The sequence below is a fragment of the Sphaeramia orbicularis genome, chromosome 9, assembly GCF_902148855.1.
Source record: "Sphaeramia orbicularis chromosome 9, fSphaOr1.1, whole genome shotgun sequence".
Lineage (NCBI taxonomy): Eukaryota > Metazoa > Chordata > Actinopteri > Kurtiformes > Apogonidae > Sphaeramia > Sphaeramia orbicularis.
Window position 1 is genome coordinate 833,981 of NC_043965.1, and position 25,932 is coordinate 859,912.

The 25,932-nt window shown below is 40.6% G+C and overlaps 1 protein-coding gene across 6 annotated transcripts; it reads right to left on the bottom strand.

The window, feature by feature from the left end:
• Window positions 1–975: 975 nt before the first annotated feature.
• On the bottom strand, window positions 976–25,270 carry brd3b (bromodomain containing 3b). Of its 6 annotated transcripts, none has more exons than XM_030143499.1 (12): window positions 25,157–25,270; window positions 13,168–13,550; window positions 12,946–13,083; window positions 12,199–12,346; window positions 11,781–11,950; window positions 11,257–11,658; window positions 10,965–11,093; window positions 9,317–9,523; window positions 8,954–9,186; window positions 3,817–4,115; window positions 2,345–2,463; window positions 976–2,301 (listed from the first exon to the last, which is right to left on the bottom strand). In XM_030143499.1, exons 2-11 carry the CDS (start codon window positions 13,369–13,371, stop codon window positions 2,345–2,347), a joined length of 2,049 nt encoding a protein of 682 aa, XP_029999359.1. In that variant the 5' UTR covers window positions 13,372–13,550; window positions 25,157–25,270; the 3' UTR covers window positions 976–2,301. The 6 variants fall into 6 exon arrangements, with proteins under 6 accessions (XP_029999359.1, XP_029999358.1, XP_029999362.1 ...); XM_030143498.1 differs by having other exon boundaries at window positions 976–2,307; XM_030143502.1 differs by having other exon boundaries at window positions 976–2,463; window positions 9,341–9,523; window positions 11,257–11,655.
• Window positions 25,271–25,932: the final 662 nt, after the last annotated feature.

Genomic DNA, 25,932 nt, shown 5'->3' on the forward strand with positions numbered 1-25,932 from the left:
CACCGCCTGTCGGGTTCCATCCATTACTGATCAGTGTGGGAAACGTCCGAAATAAGAGCTGAGCACGACGTCGGATCAATCGACGTTTGCATGATGGGAGGAAATTAAAAAAAAATAAAAAACGAGGACAAAATGTTGGACGATAACGAACGTCTGAGTGAAAAAAGAAAATGGACCAAAAAAAAAAAAAAAAAAAAAAACATGGTGGAGAGTCGAACCCAGAGACTATTCAAACTGATTGAGGATGTGATTGGACATTGCAGCTCCGCCCTCTGTTGGCCTGACCCCGCCCACTCTTCCTCAAACTGAAACTGTCGGGTTCAGACCTGTCGTCGAGTCGTTCGAAAAAAAAAAAAAAAAAGACGTCTGTTAACTTTCAAAACCATCGTCGCGACAACCCCTGGCATCCGGACCAATCAGAGCAGGCCACGCCCCTACACGTCACTCCACCCCTTCCATCCACGGAGACTTTAACCAATAAGAACCGAAGCTTTGAACCTACACCGATCCGACTGTCCCTCACTCAGCCAACCGCAGAAGAGGAGGCGGGGTCAAGTCATAGATGTGTCACATGACGTCAGACTGAGGATAAAACGTCTTCAAAATGCGATTCAAGTTGGAATTAAATGATGAACGATAACTGATGAACCACTGTCTTTATTTGGACATTTATCAGGAAAAAAAAAAGGCATAAAAATAAAGTGAAGATGAAGCGGAACCACATCGATGCCTTTAATGGATGAAACCTTTAACGTTATTAAAGCAGGAAATATCTGATAAATGGATCCAACAGAACTGTGTCTTCACTTTGACGCTGAACATCTTATTTGTAGAATATTTGTGAATGTTCATGTTTGACTTTAAAACCATCAATGAAGTGGAAAAAAATGCAACATTCAGACCGAACTAAACCTGGTTCATCTGACGTTTGTCCCGTTCATTATCGGTGGGAGGTTTTCATTCTTCTGCCAATCAGCTAAAATAAACTCTAAAAGACATGTGACCTCCGACATGAAACCTGATGCTGCGTTCAGGGTCCTGGGTTTTTTTTTTTATTTTGGGGGGGGGGGGTTGGGTTTGAACAGGACAGCGGTACAAAGACATTTTCATATAGAGAACCTCATAAGACACAAACAAGTTCAGCACACAACCTGAAAAAAGAAAAAACAAATGTAGTGTTAAAAAAAAAAAAAAAAAAAGGAAGAAAAGGTTCATCGCTCGCTTCGGTGCTCTGACAGACGGCGGCGCACTGGGGGGCGGGGCTTACAGACCGGGGAGGGGTTTGGACTGTGGTACCGGCAGAGGATGGCGTTCCCTTCAGACAAAACAAAGTGGACTCAGGTCGGTTCTGATCGGATCGACCGTCTCCATGACGACGGAAAACGAACCCAACGGAACACGGGTCCGACGTCCACCTTTAAATGGGCCGGGGAGGGGGGGGGGCACTAGTGGTTCTGTCGGTGCTCGACCTGAACGCGGTGGAACAGGTCACATGACGCTTGGATACAGAATCTGATTGGTCTGGAGGCGTTAAAGTTTCCTAGCCCTGCTTTGACCTTGAAGATGCGTTCAGGACCACCGCAAAGTCAGGAAAAATGCACATCATGTCCATATTTGGTCTCCACCTGTGGTTTCATTCCAGAGTTTTGAGTCCAGACGGTTCAAGTTTGTCCCGTTCGACGCCGTCGTCCATGACATAAACGTGTGGCTTTAAACGTCCAGTCGACCTTTGACCTGTGATGGATTCTCCGTTTTCCTTCCTCCGTGTATTTTTTCCCATTTGACGAGTCCAGAAGCTGCGCGGACGTTCAAACTGCTTCGGACCGTAACCGTGGAAACGCCCGGCGACGCCTGAAACCCGCTGCCTCCTCCTCTGCCTCCATCTCCCATGATGCTTTATGGATGCTTCTGGAATGTTGTCAGAGGTCAAGGGTCACAGCCGGCCGTCCGAGAAGAGGAAGGAGAAGAACTCCTGGTGGACGTCTGCTCCTTCTCCTCTTCCGTCTGTCTGCGTTTCCTCCAGCGAAAAAAAAAAAAAAAAAAAAAACCAAAACAAAACACTAGGAGCTAAAAAACAGGTCAGCCTATTTACATACAGTCTCCAGGTCTGTGTGTGTGTGTGTGTGTGTGTGTGTTCATATGCATGTGTGTGACAGTGTGTGTCAGAAGTTCAGAGTGTGTATCTCTGTCTTTCGTTCGTGCGTGTGTGTTTGTGTGTGTGTTCAGGGTGAAGTCTGATGTGTGTGTTTGTCTGTGGAGTGGATAAACCTCTGTGTGTTCAGTGTGTGTGTGTGTGTGTGTGTGTGTGTGTGTGTGTGTGTTCAGAGTGAGTGTGTGTGTGTGTTCAGTCTGTGTCGGAGGAAGAGGAGGTTCCTGTTGAAGAGCTGTCATCAGAGGAGGACGAGGAGCTGCCACTCAGACGACTAGCACCGCCTCCTGAAGCTCCGCCTCCTGCTGCTTTCTCTGTAAACAAACAGACACATGGGAGTTAAAGTCCGTTTCCATGACGATTTAAATCCAATAACTGTCATAACCAGATGTGATGCGTTTACGGTCACCTCGTAAATAGGATAATCCATAAACTCTGCTTTAGTCGTTTCAGTCCCTTATCGGATTGATTTCAGAGTTTGTACGTACGTAGAACCCAACTTCCTGTTATTGTCTTCTACTCACAATGTTTAGTTTTGTTCTATTTTCATTATTTAACTCAATTTTTGTTTGGTTTAGTTTAGTTTGAGTCTAGTGTCGTAGAATCCAACTTCCTGTTGTCATTGTCTTCGTTCTTCCATTTTCTGTGATTTCCTGGTTTTTCCACATGTTCAGATGAACCTGGAAACATGCATGGACAAACCCAGGGGGGTTCATCTGACTGTAATCAGATTACTGCTTCAGTATCAGATTAGAGTGTTTACAGCACAGGTGTCAAACATGCGGTCTGGGGGCCAAAACTGGCCCGCAAAAGTGTGAAATCTGGCCCATGGGATGAATTTGCAAAGTGCAAGTTAGAGCATCAAAGTCAAAAATAATATCATAACCTAGAAATAATGACAACACCAATTTTTTCCCTTTGATTTAGTGCACAAAACATTAAATTATGAAAATACTTACATTAACAAACTATCCTGTAACAATAAAATGTGAATAACCTGAACAAATATGAACAACCTGAAATGTCGAAAGAAAATTAAGTGCAATTTTAACAATATTCTGCTATTCTGTTACTAAATTTTAGTGTCTTTGTAGATCTGATCTGTAATGCACATATACTGTATAAATGAGAAGTCGAGGCAGAATACTGATAAAATTGTACTTATATTTCTTAACAAGTTTTTGTTTTTTCAGGTTATTCACATCCTTTTTGTTTGGATAGTTTATAAATGTAAATATTGGCATAATTGAATGTTATTTTTTGCACTAAAACAATTTGGAGTTGTCTCTATTTATAGGCTATCATGCTACTATTTTACTGGTCCGGCCCACTTCAGATTAAACTGGGCTGAATGTGGCCCCTGGAAGAAAAGGAGTTTGACATCCCTAGTTTACATGATCAATAATAATCAGATACTGATCAGAGGATCAGTGTAAAGGGGGTCAGTGTCATCAGGGTCCATCTGTAGACCTCCATCTGAACATACACGAATGGAAATAGATCCATGAGGGGTCTAAGACGGAGCCCTGAGGAATCCCATCATCAATGGACTCAAACACACATTTAGGATCAATAATAATCTGATACTGATCAAAAGTATTAATGTGGATGTGAACGGGGCTCCACCCTCAGAGGTGGGGTTGGGGGGGTGGCTTCCAGACACTTACGCAGTAGCTTCCTCTGCTTCTTCTGCAGGCAGGACTTGACGTAGCGCTCCAGCTCTCGGAGTGTGGAGGGTTTGAGTGTTTCGAAGTCGATCTCGATCTCGTCGGGGTTGGAGTCCCTCAGCGACGGCTCTCTGGACTGGATGATGTGGACCACCCGGCCCAGCTTCTCCCCCGGCAGCCGGTTGATGTCCAGGCTCAGCTGGCGCTTCTCGTCGTACGACATGGGCAGAGATGACTCCTCGCCATCATCGCCGTTGGCTGAGCCGCCGCCCGATGTCTTACTACCTTTCTTGGGTTGCCTGGAAACAGACACAGATAATTACAATGATGTGAGATAAAATAAATTTTAGATGAATGGATGAGAATGGTGAAATGCTATGTGACTATATATGTGAACCATGAACATACCAATAAAAAGAGAACTGGAAAAAAAAACAAATAAGTGGAGGCAGAATATTGTTAAAATTGCACAAATTTTTCTTAAGAAATTTTCCATTTTTCTGGTTATCTTTTTGGTTTAGTTTGTAAATGCCAATATTTTCATAATTTAGTGTCATTTTTTGCACTAAAACAAAGAGAAAAACGTGTATTAAGTTCTTATTTATAGGTTACTGTGTTACAGAGGTGATTTCTCACAGACTGCAGGGGAAGCTCGGCTTCCCCTAAAATTACGAAAATTAAATGCTCAAATCTGTTCAGTTGTTTTCATTTCATTGACTCCAAATGTGTTGGAACACGTTCATCTCTCAGACCAGTTGGTTCAGAATCAGCTTTATTCCAAATCAGTGGACTGGATGTTGTTCACTTCTCCTCCATTCCCATGTCTGTGTTTTCTCCTCCATCTCTGCTCAGTGCATTTGTCCGTAGACGCTCAGCGTCCATGCACTTCAATGGGACTGAGTGGAACTGCTTTTTTCATTGACTCTAAACTGGACGCTAATTGGATAAATGCTACAGTGTTGTCCCGCCCCCAGACGCTTGGCGTCTCTGGGGGTGAATGGAGCTGTGGGCGGAGCTCGGCCAGGCCGGACGCTGAGCGTCCACGTGCTAATTGGAGGATCGGTCGAAAGGCTGAATCTCATTCGATTGACAGCTGTTTCCAGATCTGCTCCTTCACTGACACAGTTCAGTTTAATACCTTCACACATTCTGCTGTGAAACTGAGAGAGAAACCACTACGAAATTACTTGTTCATTTCTTACACTGTAAATAAAACACACTCATTGTACTTCCTTGTTTCAATTTAACCTTATTTCAACGTTTTCTTGTTTACTTGGTATGATAAGGTCACTGAGCATTTTCTTAAAAAGGAACGGAGGGACGAATTTATGTTTAAATAACTTGACTTATTTTATTTTTTTTTTTTTAATGTAAGCTGACAATGAGCTTCCCCTGTCTGAAAGATAAGCAGCTGCCACTGGTATGTTAGTATTTTACTGAGGTATAATGCTAAAATTGCATTTATTTTTCTTAAGAAATTGCAGGTTTTATTTCAGGTTATTCTAATAATTGGTGAAAGGACAGTTTGTAAATGCAAATATTTTCATAAGTTAATGTGATTTTTTTTGCCAAGACAAATTTGTAGTTGTCACTAGTCTCTTTTCCATTGTCAGTCTGTTCTAAACTTTGCCCATATTTATATAAATGTGTTCCAAACACAAGTGTGTAATGTTGGTTTGTCCATTCAATCCCAAACGTGCTGATTAGTTTTAATCTGGTAGATGTCAGTAGAAGTCATTACACCTGAAAATAACTTAGAAATAATGTCAAAAAATGGAACAAAATTGAAGAAACATGAATAAGATGAACAGAAATAAACAAAAACTACAAAAAGGCCAAAAACAAAACATGAACAAAAACAAGAACAAAACATGCACAAAAATGAACAAAAACTTAGACAAAATTAGATTAAAATTACATTGATTTATATTAAAACATTTCATGTTGTTCAGATTATTCACATTTTTTGTAATAGGATCTTTAGTAGTTTAACTTTTTTTCCACTAAAACAAAGTGAAAACCTTAAAGTTGACAAGGATAGTTTGTAAATGTTCATGTAATTTTACTTTTCTTACGTTAAAACAAAGACTTAAATGTGTAGTTGTCATTATTTATAGTTTATTCTGTTCTTATTTTCCTGGTTCTGATCCACTTTAGATCATATTGGTCTGAATGTGGAACCTGAACTAAAATGAGTTTAACATCTTTAGTCCCTTTGGTCCTTCTGAGCTAAACCGTCCCCATATTTATATAAATGTGTTCCAAACACAAGTGTGTAATGTTGGTTTGTCCATTCAATCCCAAATGTGCTGATGTGTTTCTTCCTTGTGGTAGATGTCAGTGCCGGTCCTTTAGTTTCTTTAGTTGTGGTAGATGTCAGTGTGGGTCCTTTAGTTTCTTTAGTTGTGGTAGATGTCAGTGTGGGTCCTTTAGTTTCTTTAGTTGTGGTAGATGTCAGTGTGGGTCCTTTAGTTTCTTTAGTTGTGGTAGATGTCAGTGTGGGTCCTTTAGTTTCTTTAGTTGTGGTAGATGTCAGTGTGGGTCCTTTAGTTTCTTTGGTTGTGGTAGATGTCAGTGTGGGTCCTTTAGTTTCTTTGGTTGTGGTAGATGACAGTGTGGGTCCTTTAGTTTCTTTAGTTGTGGTAGATGTCGGTGTGGGTCCTTTAGTTTCTTTAGTTGTGGTAGATGTCGGTGTGGGTCCTTTAGTTTCTTTGGTTGTGGTAGATGACAGTGTGGGTCCTTTAGTTTCTTTAGTTGTGGTAGATGTCAGTGTGGGTCCTTTAGTTTCTTTAGTTGTGGTAGATGTCAGTGTGGGTCCTTTAGTTTCTTTAGTTGTGGTAGATGTCGGTGTGGGTCCTTTAGTTTCTTTAGTTGTGGTAGATGTCAGTGTGGGTCCTTTAGTTTCTTTAGTTGTGGTAGATGTCAGTGTGGGTCCTTTAGTTTCTTTAGTTGTGGTAGATGTCAGTGTGGGTCCTTTAGTTTCTTTAGTTGTGGTAGATGTCAGTGCCGGTCCTTTAGTTTCTTTAGTTGTGGTAGATGTCAGTGTGGGTCCTTTAGTTTCTTTAGTTGTGGTAGATGTCAGTGTGGGTCCTTTAGTTTCTTTAGTTGTGGTAGATGTCAGTGTGGGTCCTTTAGTTTCTTTAGTTGTGGTAGATGTGAGTGCCGGTCCTTTAGTTTCTTTAGTTGTGGTAGATGTCAGTGTGGGTCCTTTAGTTTCTTTAGTTGTGGTAGATGTCAGTGCCGGTCCTTTAGTTTCTTTAGTTGTGGTAGATGTCAGTGTCAGTCCTTCCATAAACATGAATCTAGAATGCTGGTTCCTCTTCTATCTCCTCCTAAATTCTAAACTGATGTGGTTTCCTGGTGTGTTCACACATACACACGTGTTTGGGTTACACTCTTCTTCTCTTGTTCTAACATCTGTCAACATCTGTTTGTTTTGGTCATGTGACTCTAGTTGGACTCAAAGGTATTTCCATCGCAGTTTTGGGTCATATACCAATTTAACTACAAACAAAACACCTTGAACCACAACAACAACTATTCAGAGAAAAACAGGAGTTTGGGTGAAATTGTCGTTTTTTTTCCTCAGACAAATTTATATGAACAAGTTAAATTCACCATCAGGGGTGTAAGAAAATATCAGTATCGCAATATATCGCAATATTTCACTTCACAATACTGTATCGTTATTAAAAAGTACTGTATCGATATTTTTAGGTATTTAGTCAAATGTAGATATGGCAGAGGTTAATTTTTGTTTTTCATGCTCTTATTTCTATTTCACATGGGTATTTGTTCTGTTGTTTGTTTACTACAAAAGTACTATTGTGATATTGCAGGTCATAAATGTAGTTTTTTGAAATTGTTTTGTTAAATAATGGATAATTCGATCATCCTAAAAGCATTTTTTATTGTCTGAAAGAGGCAAATGTTTGTTTTTGTATTGGGAATGCACAAAAATAATGTCGTGATGTTGGATGATTCAGGAAATGAACACTAAATATTCTTTTCGCAATAGAGTCCGAACATTTAAGCAGGATCTTAAACTGTAAAGTCTGTAAAACATTATTGATTTATTTATTGATGTGTTTTTTGTACCAGTTAAGCCGCATGTTAAAAATGTATGTATCCAAATGCTGCACTATAAGTTTTTCCAGGAAATAATTACAAAAAAGCAACATAACAAAAAGTATCGCCTTGTTAACAGTATCGTGATATAACACAATATATTGTATTGTAAACCTAGTATTGTGAATTGTATTGTATCGCCAGATTCTTGCCGATACACAACCCTATTCACCATATTGTACCAGTATTCTTCAAGTGGGTCGGAACAATAAAATAATAACGTAACCTATAAATAATGTCAAAAATGGACAAAAATTTGAAAACTGTAATAGCAATAAACAAAAATAACCAAAAAAAATTGACAAATATGAAAACATACACAAAAATGAGCAGTAATCTGAGAAACATAAAACTCTCGTTAATCTCCTCAGACCCAGTTCTGGGTTTAGAGGTTCAAAGCTGTGAACCAAAACCCCCTAAACTGTCCACCACAAAGGACACTCCAGAAACATTTGAAACAGACATCTGAAAAACTGTTGCATCAAGACGTTTCCAATATCGGTAATAATTTAATTTAAAAAAGCCCAAACTTGTCCTTTCCAGGGTCTCAGAAGGATAAAATGACACTTATTTTTATTAAGACATTTCAGGTTCATATTTGCTCAAGCGCCTCACTTGCATATTCAAAAAACAACTTCTACCTTGAAAACTAAGACGGATATCGACTAACAGGAAGTCGGATATGACCTTTCATTTGGTACCGATGTTACTGACTTTCAAAGGTCATGATTTTCAAAACACCCACTTTTTGACCATAACTCCCTCAACTTTGCAGAAAAACCACTAGTATCAGGTTATGAAGCATGAAAATATCGGCCAAAGTTATCAGTCAAAGGCCTCCGACAGGCGCACCACCTATGTCCGTTTCATTTATAGTTAATTCTGTTCTTATTGGACCGGTTCTGATCCACTTTAGATCATACTGGATTGGACTCTGGCAGCCGGTTTTGGCCCACGGGCCTTATGTTGGACACCCCTGGTCTACACCGTCCTCATGGCACATCCTTACCTCGTGGCCGTCACTGTGCTGTTGGCTTTCCTAGCTGGTGCTTTCTTCTGATTGGCTGGTTTGGGCTGCTGGGCGGCGGCCTTGGGCTTCTTCTCCTCCTCCATCTTGGCCTTGTTCCCTTTCTCCTTGTCCTTGTCCTTCTTTTTCTCTTTGTCTTTCTTCTCTTTCTTCTTCTTTGGCTTGCTGACCGGAGCCTGGGACAGGACAGCGAGCTGCTCGTGCACCGCCTTCAACTGGTGGAACACACTGATAGTCAACACCTACCGCCTCCCACCAACACGCCGCAGCATCCACACAACGTCACTGTCATTCAATCTACAAAGATAATTCAGAGAAAAGCAACAAAAAAAAGCAGTTCTTGACCTGTGATTGGTCGGCAGCACCAACCTGCTCCTGTAGCTCAGCCAATCGCGTGGCTCGCTCCTCCTCAGAGTCGGACGATTCGTCGGAGGAGGAGTTGTTACTGCTGTCGGAGGAGGCGGTGCTTTTACTGACCAGTGGTGTTGTCGATGGGACTGAAGCCTCCAGGCCTTCGTCTGGGATTTTAGCAAAGCGCATCTCGAACACGTCCTGAGGGGGCGGAGACAAAGACGCCAGTCAAATAGGAGTTGCTCTGCCACGACTGCCTCACAATAATAATAACAACAACAACAATAACAGTAATAATAATAATATTAACGGATTAGATTTCTATAGTGCTTTACGTTATTGACCCATTGTTCATTTGCTCTCACACTCCCCCTGTGTGTTACATTCACACCTGCTCAATAGGGTGGCACCAAAAATAAAATCCAGATTTTTTCCTCTAAAAACTCAATTTTGATTTCTGGGTAAAACTCCAAAGACAACAGAAGCCAATATGTGGTTTTGGTGTGCAGCCACGCAACACACGGCTCCTCCCACTGTGGCGTGTGATGACGTTTGAGGAGCTGAAATAAGGTGGTTGTGCTGCTGTCTCTGACAGACTCCGCCTTCAGGCAGAGTTTACAGCGACCAACGGTTTGGTCTGCATCAGAAACTTCTCAGCCAATTCCATACAAACAACTTGATCTTGTTATTTTCAGCCACAAACGCTCTCTGTTAGGAGGAGGAGCCTACGGTAGTCTGGAGGAGGAGGAGCCTACGGTAGTCTGGAGGAGGAGGAGCCTACGGTAGTCTGGAGGAGAGGAACCTATGGTAGCCCGGAGGGAGGAGCCTACGGTAGTCTGGAGGAGGAGCCTACTGTAGCCCAGAAGAGGAGCCTACGGTAGCCGAGGGGAGGGGCCTACGGTAGCCCTGAAGAGGAGGCTACAGTAGCCTGTGGGAGGAGCCTACAGTAGCTCAGAAGATGAGCCTACAGTAGCCTGGGGGAGGAGCCTACAGTAGCCTGGAGGAGGGGCCTATGGTAGCCTGGAGGTGCATGGTCCGGAGACATGAGAGATGAAATTTGATTTGACCATTACCTCTTTTTCAAACATCGTCCTAAATAAAATATCAGATTTTGATTTAAATTAATCGTGCACCTCTACTGCTGAGAACGGCAAAAATAAAGGTAGGAGACAGTTTAATTGTAATTCTGTTTGGAAAGAGGAAAACACTGGGAAAGGAAACTAAATCATTAAGAACATTTTCTGGAAAACCAGACAGAACCGCCTTCAAAGGTCAGAGGTCAGGTGTGAGAACTCATGTCTTTACTGACTGAACCTGCTGATATGTGGTCTCCTGTTAAAGCCAGGACAGACTTTCAGATCCTCCTCCTCTTCCTCCTCTCTGCTCCTCCTCCTCTTTTTATCATCATGTGCTGTTAAATGAATCTAATTTAACTGACTGATTGATTGAATATAAAATCAAATATGACCTTTGTTCTCAACAGGCATTAAAACCACAGTATGAGACATGCGAGTCCAGATTTTGTGGAGTTGGGACCTCCTGCTCGTCCTGATGCTTTCATGTTCACAGTAGACATATTTATCGGGTCTTTTCTTGTGTGTGTGTGCTTTAGTCTGGACTGGAGCAGTGCTGGGTGTGTTACCTGCAGCTTACGAGCCATGGCGACCACCTCATGGTCTGGAGGGTTGTACTTGTAGCAGTTGGAGAACATTAACCTGACGTCTGTGGCGAAGCTCTGGGGGTCGCTGTACTCGCCTTTGTCCATCTTTTTCTGTCGGAGGGAAAGGAACCGGGTCAGTGAACGCACCACCTTCATCTGACAGACTGTGCACAGACTGGGAGGTAGTGTGTGTGTGTGTGTGCGGGGGTCCACAAGGTGTTTGATGATGCCATGGTGGTGTGTGCGTGTGCCGTGGTGTGTGCATGTGCGTTACCCGGACGGTGCTCAGGTCCATGGGGTGTTTGATGATGTCGTGGTAGTCGTGCAGCTCCAGCGCCTCGGCGTCAACTGGTTTGTAGAAGGGCCAGGCGTAGGCAGCGTGCTTCTTGGAGAGCATCTCCTTTAGGATGGCGTCGCAGTGTTTCATCTGTTCGCCCAGCTTCCCGCCCTTCCTCCCTCCGGCTCCTCCCCCTCCTCCTCCTCCCAGCTCGCCTCCCGCCACCTCCTCTCCGGTCTCCCGGCGGGTCTTGGCTGGGCGGGCGGCGGCCTCGCGACGGGAGGAGCCCAGTTTGGCCGGTTTGGCGTCCTGAGCAGACGGAGAGTCTGCGCGGCTGGCGGAGATGGCCGACGTGGTGGGGGTGGTGGTGTCGGCTTTCCTCTTCACCCCCTTCTTCTGCTGGAGACACAGATTGGAAAACAAAACTGTGATTTGACCGTTTTGGCGAACGCCGACCTGAACGCCGGTCTGAAACGTAATGTCCTTCTGCTGTGAACGCTGAAACAGACAGGTGTTGTTACCTTGACGACAGGCTGTGCAGAGGGCATCATGGTTGCTGGCGGCTGAGAGGCAGACACTGGGGGTGTGGCCTGCAGAGGTGTGGGTGTGGCTGAGATGACAGGCGTCTGGGAGGGGGAAGGGGAGGGGTAGGAGGCGGGAGGGGAGGCTGAAGACTCGGCCTGTTGACTCACTGATGGAAACACAAACGTTCATGTCATTATTCCATTTCAAACACGTTTTTAAAAGTAAAGGTCCTTCAGGTGAGTAACAAATTATTATTCTTTGTTCCATGAACTTCTGATGTAAGTGATTCTTAGTGTTTCATTTAATCCATTGATCCTTAAACTAATGCTGTGGTTTGAACGTCCACCACTAGGACAGACTCCAGACCAGTAGGTGTCCCCGCCCTGGTCCTAAGGTCAGGTGTGCGCTCCGTACCTGTGGTGGCGGCGGCCGGCTGTTTGCTCTTGTTCTTTCCTTTGGGCGCCGGCGGCAGCAGAGCCACCTCCTCCTGAGGCATCTGAGCCACTTTCTGCAGGAAGATCTTCTCCAGAGCCTGAGCCATCAGCACAATGTCGTCTGTGGGCTGGAACACATTGGGTTTGTATGAGGACCAGGTTCTGTTTACCCAGGTCCAGTAAAGAACCACTCCTTCTTAACCCTCCTATTGTCCGTGGGGTCAGTTTGACCCCATTCAATGTTTATCATTTAAAAAACAAGAGATGACTTATTTTACTTCATATTTCATGACTTTTCCTAGGAGAAAACTGATGAAGTAGAAAATGGTCATGATGATATTTGCTCAATGTGCTGAACACATATTGGTGTTCCTCTGGGGTCAGTCTGAGGCCCAGCTGTTTATATGTGTGTGTGTGTGTGTGTGTGTGTGTGTGTCCTAACATCCCCACACATGCAGGTGCAGAGTTGATCCTTTGGAGTTGATCCATAACGGGGGGGGGGGGGGGGGGGGTCAAATGAGAGGTCACCAATAATTCTGGCCTGTGGTTCTTCAGTTCTAAGCTTTAGAACATGGTACATAGAAGAAAATTAGCCCAATGTAGGTGGAAGAAACAGGGTCTGGGTGTAGGTCCGTACTGGTCTGGGTGTAGGTGGGCACAAGCCTGGGTGCTGGGTGTAGGTGGTCTGGGCGTAGGTGGGTACAGGTCTGGGTGTAGGCATGCCTACCTTGTTGTATATGTAACAGTTGGTGAACATGGTGTTGAAGTCCTGCATGGCCTCGCTGGCGCTCCAGTAATAATTGTTCTCCAGGCGTTTCTTGATGGTTCCCATGTCCATGGGGTTCTTGATCACCTTGTGGTAGTCCTACAAACATCAGCGCGGTTAGCATACCCTGGCCGGCGTGGGTGTGTCTGTGGGGTGTGGGTGTGTCTGCGGGCTGTGACTTACCGACAGGCATAGTTTGATGGCGTCCACAGGCTGGTAGAAGGGCCAGGCGAACTGGTGCTTCCACAGCGTCTTCACCACCACGTTCTGCATGTACTGCAGCTGGTTGGTCTTCCGTCCCGGTTTGGTGGGGTTGGTGACCTCAGGGGGGGGCGGGTTGGTGAGGGGAGGGGGGCTGGGGGGTGCAGCCTCGGGGGCGTCCGACATGGTGGACGAGGGAGACGCAGCAATGCACTGTGGGACAGCGGTGTCGGGCCTGAAGGTGAAAAAAACAACCTCCCGCTGTGGGTAGGAGGGGCGCGACCGTTAGAGGGCGTGGTCAGTTCAGTTCAGGGGCGTGGTCAGCTCAATGGTTCCCACGAGGAGACGAAATCCCATCGCACGACCTGCGACAGACAGAGACACAGGCGTTAGCGGTGATGTCAGGAGGGGGCGGGGCTACGGTGTCCATGGTGACTGGGGTTGGTTCTACCTTTAGAACCATCATCTGTTTATGACTTATTTACTCGTTTATGACTTATTTACCTGTTTATGACATATTTACTCATTTATGACATATTTACTCATTTATGACTTATTTACCTGTTTGACTTATTCACCTGTTTATGACTTATTCACCTGTTTATGACTTATTCACCTGTTTATGACTTATTTACCTGTTTATGACTTATTTACCTGTTTATAACTTATTTACCTGTTTATGACCACATCAGACACATTATTGTTTTAAAGATCCAATATTGGAGCACAATTAATTAGTGCATGCTTAAAAATACCCATAAAGCATTTCAGCAGATTTAATTATGCTGAAAAACAAACTTTATGAGATGAAACACTCAAACTTTCTCACAGTAAACGCCTTCAAGTTCCAAATAAAGACCAACAGAGGAATAAAACTGAGAATAAACTGTACATGCAGACGCTGGTGACCACCACAGTTTTCATCCAAACATGTTTTACTTAAAGCAGCTGAACTGAACACATGCTAAAACCCCAGCAGACAAACAGACTCCTCCTACCACCATCGGATCAGCTGACCCTGGTGGTTCTTCATTAAAAGGCTGAACATTTAATCCATCTTTAGAGAAAACTGAGCATCCACAGCTCCAACCTCACACCAGTAGAGTAGAAGACAAACACCACGACCTGGATCTGATCTGTTACAGTCTGAACAGCACTAATCTGACCCGGACCACTTTCATATGTGGTCCTAAATCTGATCCAGACCACGTTCATATGTGGTCCTAAATCTGATCCAGATCTGATATTTTCCAATGTGACTTCAGTCTGAACGTCCAGGTCGCATTTGTCCGACCTTTCCGTCACTGAAATGCGACAAATGTCCCAGTTGTTGGCCAGAGCAAAACCAGATTTCCTTCTGTAAACACAGTGTGTGTCTGCATGGTCTGGTATTCCATCAGGACTAGGGCTGAGAATCTAAGGGAACTTCACAATACAATAAATGGCTCATGATCACGATAATATCTCGATATGGTGATACTGTGATTATCGATATATTGCTCTTAATAACCTACAATACTGAATGGCTCTCTTGGTGTGGTGGTGTGTAATCTGGGGGGGGGGGTACATATGGCTGCTATGAAGCTCACCTTTTCCCTCCTTTCCTTTGAGTGGTCTGTCCTGGTCTACTACATATAAATAATGAGTCTACGGTGACCGTGATGATTGTTTTGTATCAAATGTTCGCTGTGGTGTCATGATAACGTTACCAGCAGAAATACCGTAAAACTGTGACTCAACTCACTAACGATGAAGTTTATAGTGGCTATATTTGAATAATAATTTTGGTTTTTAAACTATACACATCTATAATCCATTGTAAGATTAAATATCGGGAAAGTTCGCCATGTCAAATATTTTGCTCCACTCCTTGTCAGGACCTCTTTACTGCATGTGGGTCACTTCAGGACCTCTTTAGTGCATGGGGGTCACTTCAGGGTCACATTCAGTTCAGACTCAAAACTGACAGAAGTCGCATTTAATGTGGAATGTGAACCAACACACACAAAAAATCAGATTTGACCTAAAAATCTGAACAGTGCATCAGACCTGCTGTACATGGAACCACTACATGGAACCGGCTTCACTCTGGTACCAGGTCCAAATCCTGGAGACCGTTTCCATTACAGGATCCTACCCACTTTACAGTACCTGGTCGTCATAGCGACGCTGTGCCTAACGTCTGTGTCATCTGCTCAGAGTTGATGCTGATAAGCTCGTTCGTTGCCTGTTCTCCTGTCAGGCTCATGTTGAATCTTTTCATCGTCCACTGAGGACAGAAGTGTCTGGACCTCCTGGACCAACCACAGTGTGGTTCTGTAGGCATTCATCATGGATTAACCTACTGACAGATTTACTGTAGACTACTGAATCTGATTTTTTTTTTTTTTTAATGGCGTGTCGCACATTGATTATACGGAGACAGTTCTGTCCAATCAGTGTCTGCGGTGTTAACGTCACATTTTGTATCTGTTCACCTATTTTGGAACCTTGGCCCAGCAAGGACTAGGGGTGTAAGAAAAGATCGGTTCTGCAATACATCGTGATATTTCATTTTACAATACTGTATCGATCTTAAAAAGTACTGTATCAATATTTTTAGGCATTTATTCAAATGCAGATGTTGCGGAGGTTCATTTTTGTTTTTTTTTGTTTTTCTTTATGTTTTGTTTATTATAATTTAACACTTATTAAATAACGGTAGTTTCTTTATTGGGATTACATAAAAATACTGTTCTGATGTTAGTTCTGAATTAATAGAATATGAACATTTGAACAAGATCTTGAACTGTAATGTCTGTAAAACCTCACTTCAGTTTGAACACAGGAATATTTTGTGATATAACATAAGATCCTGTTGGGATCAAATAAAAATGTGTTTCATATTTGTGCAGATTTCTGGTGTAATTCAATTCAAGGAAATAATCATTAAAAAAAAAAAAGAAACAAACAAAAAATTGCCTTTTAACAGTATCATGATATCATGATATATTGTATCGTGATCCTAGTATTGTGATTTGTACAGTATTGCCAGATCTTTGCCAATACACAGCCCTAGCAAGGACTAAAAAAGTAGAACCAGGTACCAGATTCCAGGTTCTTTTACGTAATGGAAACGTAAAAAAATGTCCAAGTCAAGTTGAGCCGGTACCACATACTGGAAACATGACATTAGAGTCTGGTTCTGGTCTGAAAGGAAACTGAACTATTTCGAAAGGGGTTAAACAGGAGCAGATCTGCATCACTTCACTGCCGTGTCCTGCATTCGTCCTTTTACCAACACAAACACCTTTAAAACACCAGTAACAATTGAAAAAAGGTGCAAATCCAACGAGTAGAAGCTGAAACTCAACCACATTTTGATGTGGTGATAGATGCAGAACCTCTGACAAACATGCATCCTTTGATGACGACAGATTAGTCGAAGGCTGATCTGAGATCTGCAGGACCTTTATGGAAGTAAATCTGTCTCATCAGATTTTGAACGGTAAAAGCCATTGAATTTCTAGCACTGAATTTTTTTGCACTGCAATAAAGCATCTGAATTTTTTTGCACTGAAATTAAGTATCTGAATTTTTTGTCTCAATTTTACTATGTTCATAAATTTAGAATTAAAAAAATTCGGATGCAAAAGGTTCAGAAGCAAGAAATTCAGAAGCAAGAAATTCAGATGCAAAAAAAATTCAGAAGCAAGAAATTCAGATGCAAAAAAAAATTCAGAAGCAAAAAATTCAGATGTAAAAAAATTCAGATGCAAAAAATTCAGAAGCAAGAAATTCAGATGTAAAAAAATTCAGAAGCAAGAAATTCAGAAGCAAGAAATTCAGATGCAAAAATAATTCAGAAGCAAGAAATTCAGATGCAAAAAAAAATTCAGAAGCAAAAAATTCAGAAGCAAGAAATTCAGATGTAAAAAAATTCAGATGCAAAAAATTCAGAAGCAAGAAATTCAGATGTAAAAAAATTCAGATGCAAAACATTCTGATCACACATCCGAGACACCAAGAATAAACAATGATTCTATGTCAAGTCAAACTGACAGTCAGCCAATCGAGTTACGTTAGGTTGGTCATGTGACACCGAAAAAACTCAGATTATTAATTTCAGTGCAAAAAAATTCAGTGCTAGAAATTCAGTGGCTTTTATAATTCAGAACCTGATGAGACAGATTGACTTCCATAGACCTTCATCCTCTGAAACCATTTCAACAGCGTCTAGACCGTTAATGACACCGACTGTCATGAACATCCATCCACATTCTTCATGTTCTCAATGAATGTGCACATTCTTTCCCTTGAATGAATGCACAGATTTTCATTCTAGATCCGGGATGTTAAATCCATGTTCATTTGGGTTCCACATTCACACCAATCGGATCGAAAGTGGATCAGCACCAGTACAATAACAGAATAATATATAAATAATAACAAACACAAACTTTTCTGTGTTTTTAAAGTGAAAAAAGTTAAATTTCATTGTGAAAATGTTTACATGTACAAACTCTCCCTTAAAAATGTGAACAACCTGAAATTTCCTAAGAATAATAAAAACAATTTTAATAAAATTCTGCCTCAACTGAACTTTTACACATGTGCATTACACATCAGATCTACAAAGGCACAAAACATTTAGTAACAGAAATAATATCGTTCAAATTCCAGTTATTTTTTAAGGCATTTCATGTTGTTCATATTTGGAAATGTAAAGATTTTCATGCATTTCTTAGGTTATTATGGGTAGAACCGACCCACTTTAGATCATACTGGTCTGAATATGGACCCTGAACGTACCTGAGTTTGACCCATTGATTATTAATGTGTTTTTCATTTCATGGGAGGGACTGGACCCTTTGGCGGACCAGTTTTGGCCCACGGGCCGTATGTTTCACACCTCTGTTCTACATAATTCTGAAAATTCTTTACATCGCAGATTAATGTGCAAATTATTTTCGGGATAAAAAAATAAATGTCTAAAAAGTTAAAGATGTTTCAGTGACTCAGGACATGAAAAACGGCCCTGAACTTGGACTAAAATCATTACATTTGAAACATAAATGTTTGTCAGTTTGACTTTGTCGCGTATTTCAACTCTGCAGCTTCAGGAATTACTTCTATATGACAAACAGAATCAGTAAAAGTCAAAGAAATAATCAGTCTAATCCAAATGAAACGAGCCCATTAGTCCTGCACAACACTCACTGTTTTCGCCCATTTATTCCATTTATCTTGAAATAAGTCTGAAAATCCAAAGAATATTACAGCCTACAAACAGCAGATAATGAGAAACGACACGAAAACATCCACAGCTGACACTCAGCAACAAATATTCTAACTGTAAAAATGTTTAGAATAAAGACAAACTGATGATGGATAATGATCTTCATCTCAGTGTCTGATTTACTTCATTTGTTTTTTGTTTGTAAAACTGATTTCATGCTGATTTTCCAACCGTGTCCTGTATAAAGCTGACAACAGAAACAGACACAAACGACAACCCATCGGAAAACTTTACGACTCTGTTCATTCGTCAGTTCTGATCAGCCGTTTAATCTGTAAAAACACTCAGGACGGAACGGAGAATTCAAAGTCAGAACTCTGCTGTTTCTTCCTCTACAATCACTTCCAAAAATGTGCAATAATGCTGTATAATGTGAAATATGTGCAACAAGTCATACGATAATCATCTGTTTTGCAATAACAATGCAATATATATTCAACATTTATCCAGATACAAATGCACTATTTTTAATAGACTTGAGTTCATAGATATACATACTGTTAAAATTGGACCTATTCATTTTTTATATCTAAATTTTTTATTCTACTTTTACCTCTATTCTATTTTGCTTTTTGTCAAATTTTATATTCTATTTCCTTTTCTTATTTTTAGTTTTTGTAATTTTACATTTACTCTATTCTTATTTTCTGAAGCATTAGGGCTTTTTTTGTTATTAAAGGAATGATATTTATCTTTTTTAAACGGAATTCTTCCTTTTCCCATATTTCCCTGTGGTCTCAATAAACTGTAAATGCTCTGCTTGGCTCTGAATTCTTCATTCATTCAACTCCACAGGTCCATCTTCAACCCTATTTCTGACTGACACCAGAAAGGTGGTTTGGAGCGCTGGCCCTTTAAATGCACAGGAGACACTTCAAACCCCGCCCCCTCCAGGTTATTGGCTGTGCTGCTCTGTCCGTTCAACCAACAACTGAACATTTGAGGTAATGGGCTCCAAGTTTGGACATATTTTCAGTCTGGACGACAACCACTGCTGCTAACAAACAATTATGGAGAAATACTGGAGAAATGTTCGACTGAAGTCTAGACCTGATATGTGCAAATGTGGAGACGGAACTAGTTATAAAACGGAACTAATTAAGAAGGAATTCAAATGAAAGAAAACGAACGAAAATAATGAAAATAAATGAACAAACCTGAACAGAAATTGACAAAATAATGAAAAAAATGAACAAAACTGAACAGAAATCAACAAAATAATGAAAAAAAAAAATTGAACAAAACTGAACAAAAATTGAGCAAAATAATGAAAAATAATTAACAAAACTGAACAGAAATCGACAAAATAATGAAAAAATAAACAAAACCGAACAAAAATGAAGCAAAATAATGAAAAAAAATGAACAAAACCGACATGAGCAAATTTTGTAACTAGTTATAGACGGAACCAATTAAGAAGGAATTCATATGAAAGAAAAAAAACAAAAATCAAGCGAAATAATGAAAACAATGAACAAAACTGAACAGAAATCGACAAAATAATGACAAAACTGAATGAAAATCGAGCAAAATAATGAAAAAAATGAACAAAACTGAACAGAAATTGAGAAAATAATGAAGAAAGTGAACAAAACCAAATGAAAATCGAGCAAAATAATGAAAAAAAATGAACAAAACTGAACAGAAATTGACAAAATAATGAAAAAAATGAACAAAACTGAACAGAAATCGACAAAATGAAAAAAATTAACAAAACCGAATGAAAATTGAGCAAAATAATGAAAAAAAATGAATAAAACTGAACAGAAATCAACAAAATAATGAAAAAAAAAAAAAAAAAAGAACAAAACTGAACAAAAATCTAGCAAAATAATGAAAAAAATTAACACAACCGACATGTGCAAATGTTGTAACTAGTTATAGACGGAACAAATTAAGAAGGAATTCATATGAAAGAAAAAGAACAAAAATTGAGCAAAATAATGACAAAAATGAACAAAACCAAACAAAAATCGAACAAAATAATGACAAAAATTAACAAAACCGAATGAAAATCGAGCAAAATAGTGACAAAATGAACAAAACCGATACGTGCAAATGTCGTAACTACTTATAGATTGAACTAATTCAGAAGGAATTCAAACAGGTTGGAGAAATCCACTGGATTTTTATCCAAATGAATCTAAAGATAGTTTTGCAGCAACTGGAGGGTTCAAATTCAAACTGTCTGAACTATTAGGGTCCAAATACACAAAGAAATGAACCACAGACAAAGAAAAGTGGGTTTAGACAAATATGAGGCCTTCAATATTAAGGCACTGACTCACAATACACAGTCGATTCGATTCTATTTACAACCTAACGAATACACCAAACTGTCCTGTTAAAGCCCATGTCAGCGTCGCAGTACTTTTACTACAGTACGTAACAGTGTCAGAGGAGAATACTGCTTTTTTTTTTTTTTTTACACAACACTCCAAACATGCTAAAGAACAGAGCTGCGCAAGAAATCCAACCACAGCCGATCTGTGGGATTACACAACTGTACGTGGATTCATACTTCTCAACAAGCTAAGATCTGGATATTTAAAGATGAAGAAAATATTCTGCATTTCCTCGATTAACCAAACAGACAAACAGTTCATCTTTAAACAGGTAAGAAAATGGAACCAACACAGGAATAAAGTCAAGAACATCAGGGTTTTCTGGAGCTAAATCAGTTATCAGATCAATGATGAAAGCACCAAAACCCAGTCCAGTCCCTTTTCCACAGTTCAGCGGCTGCTGTTGGTCCACAGTCAACGCCTCTGGTCAATCAGGTTTAACCTCTGGGCTTTGGTTTAGTTTATACTCCAGCTTTTTCAAATCGATACTACGACCCCGTGTTAGCGTCGCATCGGAAAAATAAAAACACTTGTCACCACGAGAATAAAGTCAGAACATTTCAAGAATAAATCCATAATATTGTGAAAGCAAAGTCGTAGTTAAAAAAAAAACCTCATAATTTAACGAAAATAATGTTGAACTTTTATGAGATTAAAGTTGTAATATTTTGAAAATGAATTAATAAGTCATTTAGTCCAAATCCATTCAGTTCTTATGATGAAACAAACCCAAACGTGTAACTATCTTCAAAGTCCTTTAAACTATGCTAATGTGTTGATGGTGGGTGGGGCTAATAGGCTCAGTAGGGGTGGGCAATATGGGCAAAAAAAAAACTTGATTTTTTTTTATTATTTATAATATTATTATTTTTAAATTTCACGATAACGATAAACTATCGATATCCTTTAAAATTAAGGGTGTTAGAAAATATTGGTTCTGCAATATATCATGATAATTCATTTCACAATACTGTACCGATATTAAAAAGTACTGTATCAATATTTTTTAGGTATTTATTCAAAAGCAGATATGGCAGAGATTCATTTTTGTTTTTCTTCATTGTTAATATCTTACGTAGCACAGTTTTATTAAATAATGGTTATTTGAAGCATCCTAAAAGCACTTTTTACTGTCTGTTGTTCCTTTGTTGGGACTGAACTCAAATACTGTTCTGATGTTAATTCTGAACTAATAGAATATGAACATTTGAACATGATCTTAAACTGTAATGTCTGTAAAACATAACTTAAGTTTTAACACAAGAACATTTTGTGATATAACATTAGATCTTGTTGGGATCAAATAAAAATGTGTTTAGTATTTGTGCAGATTTTTAGTCTAATTTCAATTCTTCCAGGAAATAATCATTTAAAAAAAGAAACAAAAATTTTCCTTTTTAACAGTATCATGATATATCGTGATATATCGTATTGTAATCCTAGTATTGTGATTTGTATCATATCTCCAGATTCTTGCCGATACACAGCCCTATTTAAAATGTGAATTTTTTTTTTTTTTTTTACAAAAAAAAGTAAAACTCTGCTGGTTTACCAGGACATGTATGGATAGACACAGCATTTCAGAACAACAGTTCTTGTTTGCTTATTAAGTGCTTCATACATCCTCTGCAAAACGTTTGTGTAAGTGTGTGTGTGGGTGGGGGTGGGGGGGAAGTAGTTATCTATGTGGGGGTGCGCGCCATAACTAATGTAACCAACGCTGGGGTGAAACAAAACTGAAACCTAACATGCTTTCAATGTCCAACTCCCGGTTCTATTCCTCTATTAAACAGCAGATCTTACATGAAGTTTTCACCCCTTCTAACCTGTATCCACTGGACCCCCTCCACATGAATTTGTCATGTTTACCCCCCCCCCGCCGCTTTACGGTGCCCCAGCTGTATATAACGTTATTTTGACCAACATCAGTCTTGTCCAAACCAGCTCATTTCCAGTCTACTGATGTGGACCCACGTCTGCTATGAAACCATCCGCTCAGACACAGACTCCTGACTCCAGTCCACTGATTGGTTTCTGAGGCACGCATTCGGCCAATGAGGACTTTCATGTACCTCTCCGTTACCGTCTATGCACCATCCGTTTGTTTTCATTTCGGGACAGTATGAATACTCCATAATGTAAAATTGCACATCGTCAAATCAACATTTACGATATTATCATAGATGATATATATCGCCAACCTCTAAGGCTTAGTATTTGGTGGGCGGGGCTAATAGGCTTGGTATTTGGCCTTTGTGAAAGTAGAACTTCACTAAATATTACAGTTCTACATTATCAGACCAGTGGGTACGACTTTACTCTGGTAAATTATGGGATTTTTCCACCTGTTTTTAAATTACGACATTATTCTCATAATATTACGACTTCATTCTCAGAAAATTACAACTCTTTTTGTATTCGACTTTATTCTCGTAAAATTACAAGTTTTATCCCAACATTTGACGACTTCATTCTCATAGTGAAAAGTGTTTTCATTTTGTGTGGCCCTAATATGCTGTCATAAGATATGATCAAAATCACGCTAAATCCTGTGACAGTGATATTTTTTATACAAAAATCTAAACTTTTCTTGCATGAAAGCAGGTAAATCTTCCACTGCAACCAAGCCCCCCATAAACTGTATGAATCAGTTTGAGTAATAAATAAATACATGAAAATAAAATATCAAGTTTGGATGACAAGGAACACACACACACACACCTTCAAAGGTCCATGAAAATGAATCCAAAACATCATATAAGCACCAACAGTAACATTTACTTCACAATAAACACTTCCAGGTGTATTTAGCGTACTGTAGCATAGAGCTGCAACCAATTAATCAATTAGGTGCTCGAAGCGAATGCAAAAACTCACGATTCGATTAATCGACTCGAATTGACTAAAGGGAAATATTCTATTGCAGTCTTCCTGAACTGAAGCTTCCTTCTGCTTCACAATAAGTGTCCGTGTGAAACACAACAGTGGAACCAATGTTTAACAGCAGAGAAATGAAGGAAACAAAGCTTTGATTCAGGAGAATTGTGGTTGAATTATTGTTTTTGGATCACTTTGAGTCGATTAATCGGTTGCAGCTCTACTTTAGTATTTCCAGTATTTCAGATCTGACGTTTTTTTCCTCATAAGCTTGTGACTTAAAAATATCTTGATTTTTCCTTTCACAAATTTCTGACTTTCTAATCTCAGAGTATTTGTTTTTCTTATAAATTACAAACTTCAACCTTGACAATCCAGACTGTTTTCCTTGTGACATTACCACTCTCCTGCTGCTCCCATTTCAAATGTCCCCAGATGTTTACACTGAATCCATTTGTGATTACATGTCTTGGACTTCACTGACACTGGATTTGTGATTGATTCAATTAACTGTGCAGATCGAATTTAAATGAAAACTGGCCTAAAACTTTTTCTGATTGATCTGAAATGGTATTACATTGTTTACCTTCGCTAACAGGTTATACAGTCGTTTAAATGACCTCAACTTTCAACGTATGCAGCACTACAACATTAACAGAAGAAAACAGCAGTAAAATACTTCAAAAACCTACATAAAGTGTATCAGTAAATCCCTGACAGGCCCCATTTTACCGTGCAATGGTCTTCAGTCAAATACAGTGACATTTCGTATATAACTTAGTAGGGTTAGCAGTATTTTCCCGGTGTAGTATCGGTACTTTTACTTAAACACGGCTTGGACCGGAGGACTGTGGACCACTGTGGATCCTGCAGATCCGCCGATGTGCTGCATGCTGCTGCGGCTAACGCGGAGCTAGCGGCTAACAGACACCGCAGCGGACTCCAAACTCACCCCGGTGCACAGTTAGCTGCCCCGGTGTGGCGTGTACCCCCGGGGCTGAACCCCAGTTAGCCGCCACGGTGTGTGTCTGCACCGCCCGAACACATTTTAACCTGGCCCGGTTCGGCACGGGTGCAGCCCTCGTAACAGACGTCCCGTTTATCTCGCTTTAAAAAGATGGCGGGCAAGCGAAGCAAAATACGAGCTAGCTTACAGGCTAGGCTACTTACCGAAGACGTGAGTGATCGCGGCGGCGTTAACGGCAGGCACTCACGTGCCTCAGTGTTTTAAAAGTGCATATGTGGACATTTTGGTGCTTATGACCGGCTCGGTGAGCGGTTTATCGCAGACAGAAGGCCCGTCTTTGCGTGTGTTTGGCTAGCTAATGAGCCGTTAGCCTGTTAGCTGAGCTTTGTCTGAAGGCGCCGAGCCGAGCGGCCAGCAGCCTCCACATTCCGCACACTCTCACACACACCCCCGCCCCGTTTACCCGACAAACCCCACCACAGCCGCACAGAAAAGCGTCTTTACTTTGTGTTTCGGCGCTCCGGTGCGTCCCGAGGCTCTCCGGTCCGTTTTTCTGAAAGCTTTTTATTTAGCCTAGTAGCATAATAGATGAGTTATCAGCTGTCTACACTGTGCGCAGGCGCAGTGGGTGAGAGGCATCATGGATGTTGTTGTAATCGGATTGGACAGTTGGATGTCGCTGTGGCGCTGTGATTGGTTGCGGGGTCTTCTAGAGGCTATGATTTGTTACTGGGGGTATACGGCGCCGTGATTGGTCCAGGAGGCAGTTGAGTGCAGTGATTGGGCGACTGTGATTGGCTGGCAGGCTTTGGAGGGTTCAGAATGGCGCCTGTGCGTGTACTACATTTCCCATAATGCAAAGGAGAGAGTCAGGGTCCCGCTCTACAGCGATTTATGAAACAGGCCAGTTTGAGGTGAAATGGTCCAAAATAAAACTTCCACAAATGTCTGTTTTCCTTCAGTCACTTCACTTATATTAGTCTGTGTTAATAGTACTCACTAAGTGTACTTATATTTATAGTATTTACAGGTGAATTTTACGACAGCGTATCAGGACCACGTAGGAAAAATAAAATCACTGGTCACAATGAGAATAAAGTTGTAATATTTTGAGAATAAAGCTATAATATTATGAGATGAGAGGGTAGTTTAAAAAAACCAAAAACAAATAATTTAATAAAAATAATCTTGGACTTTTATGAGATTAAAGTCGGAATATTTTGAAAATAAATTTGCAACAGTGCAATAAAAAGTCATAATTTAGAAATTGTAAACCTTAT

What these genes read in the sequence shown, in the direction of transcription:
- brd3b (XM_030143499.1), bottom strand. Translation starts at nt 13,371, where the DNA reads ATGTCGGACGCCCCCGAGGCTGCACCCCCCAGCCCCCCTCCCCTCACC. An exon ending in ACTGTTACATATACAACAAG is followed by an intron (nt 12,347 to 12,945) that starts GTAGGCATGCCT and finishes AATGTGTTCCAG; the next exon opens with CCCACAGACGACATTGTGCT. An exon ending in TGGACCTGAGCACCGTCCGG is followed by an intron (nt 11,094 to 11,256) that starts GTAACGCACATG and finishes TCCCTCCGACAG; the next exon opens with AAAAAGATGGACAAAGGCGA.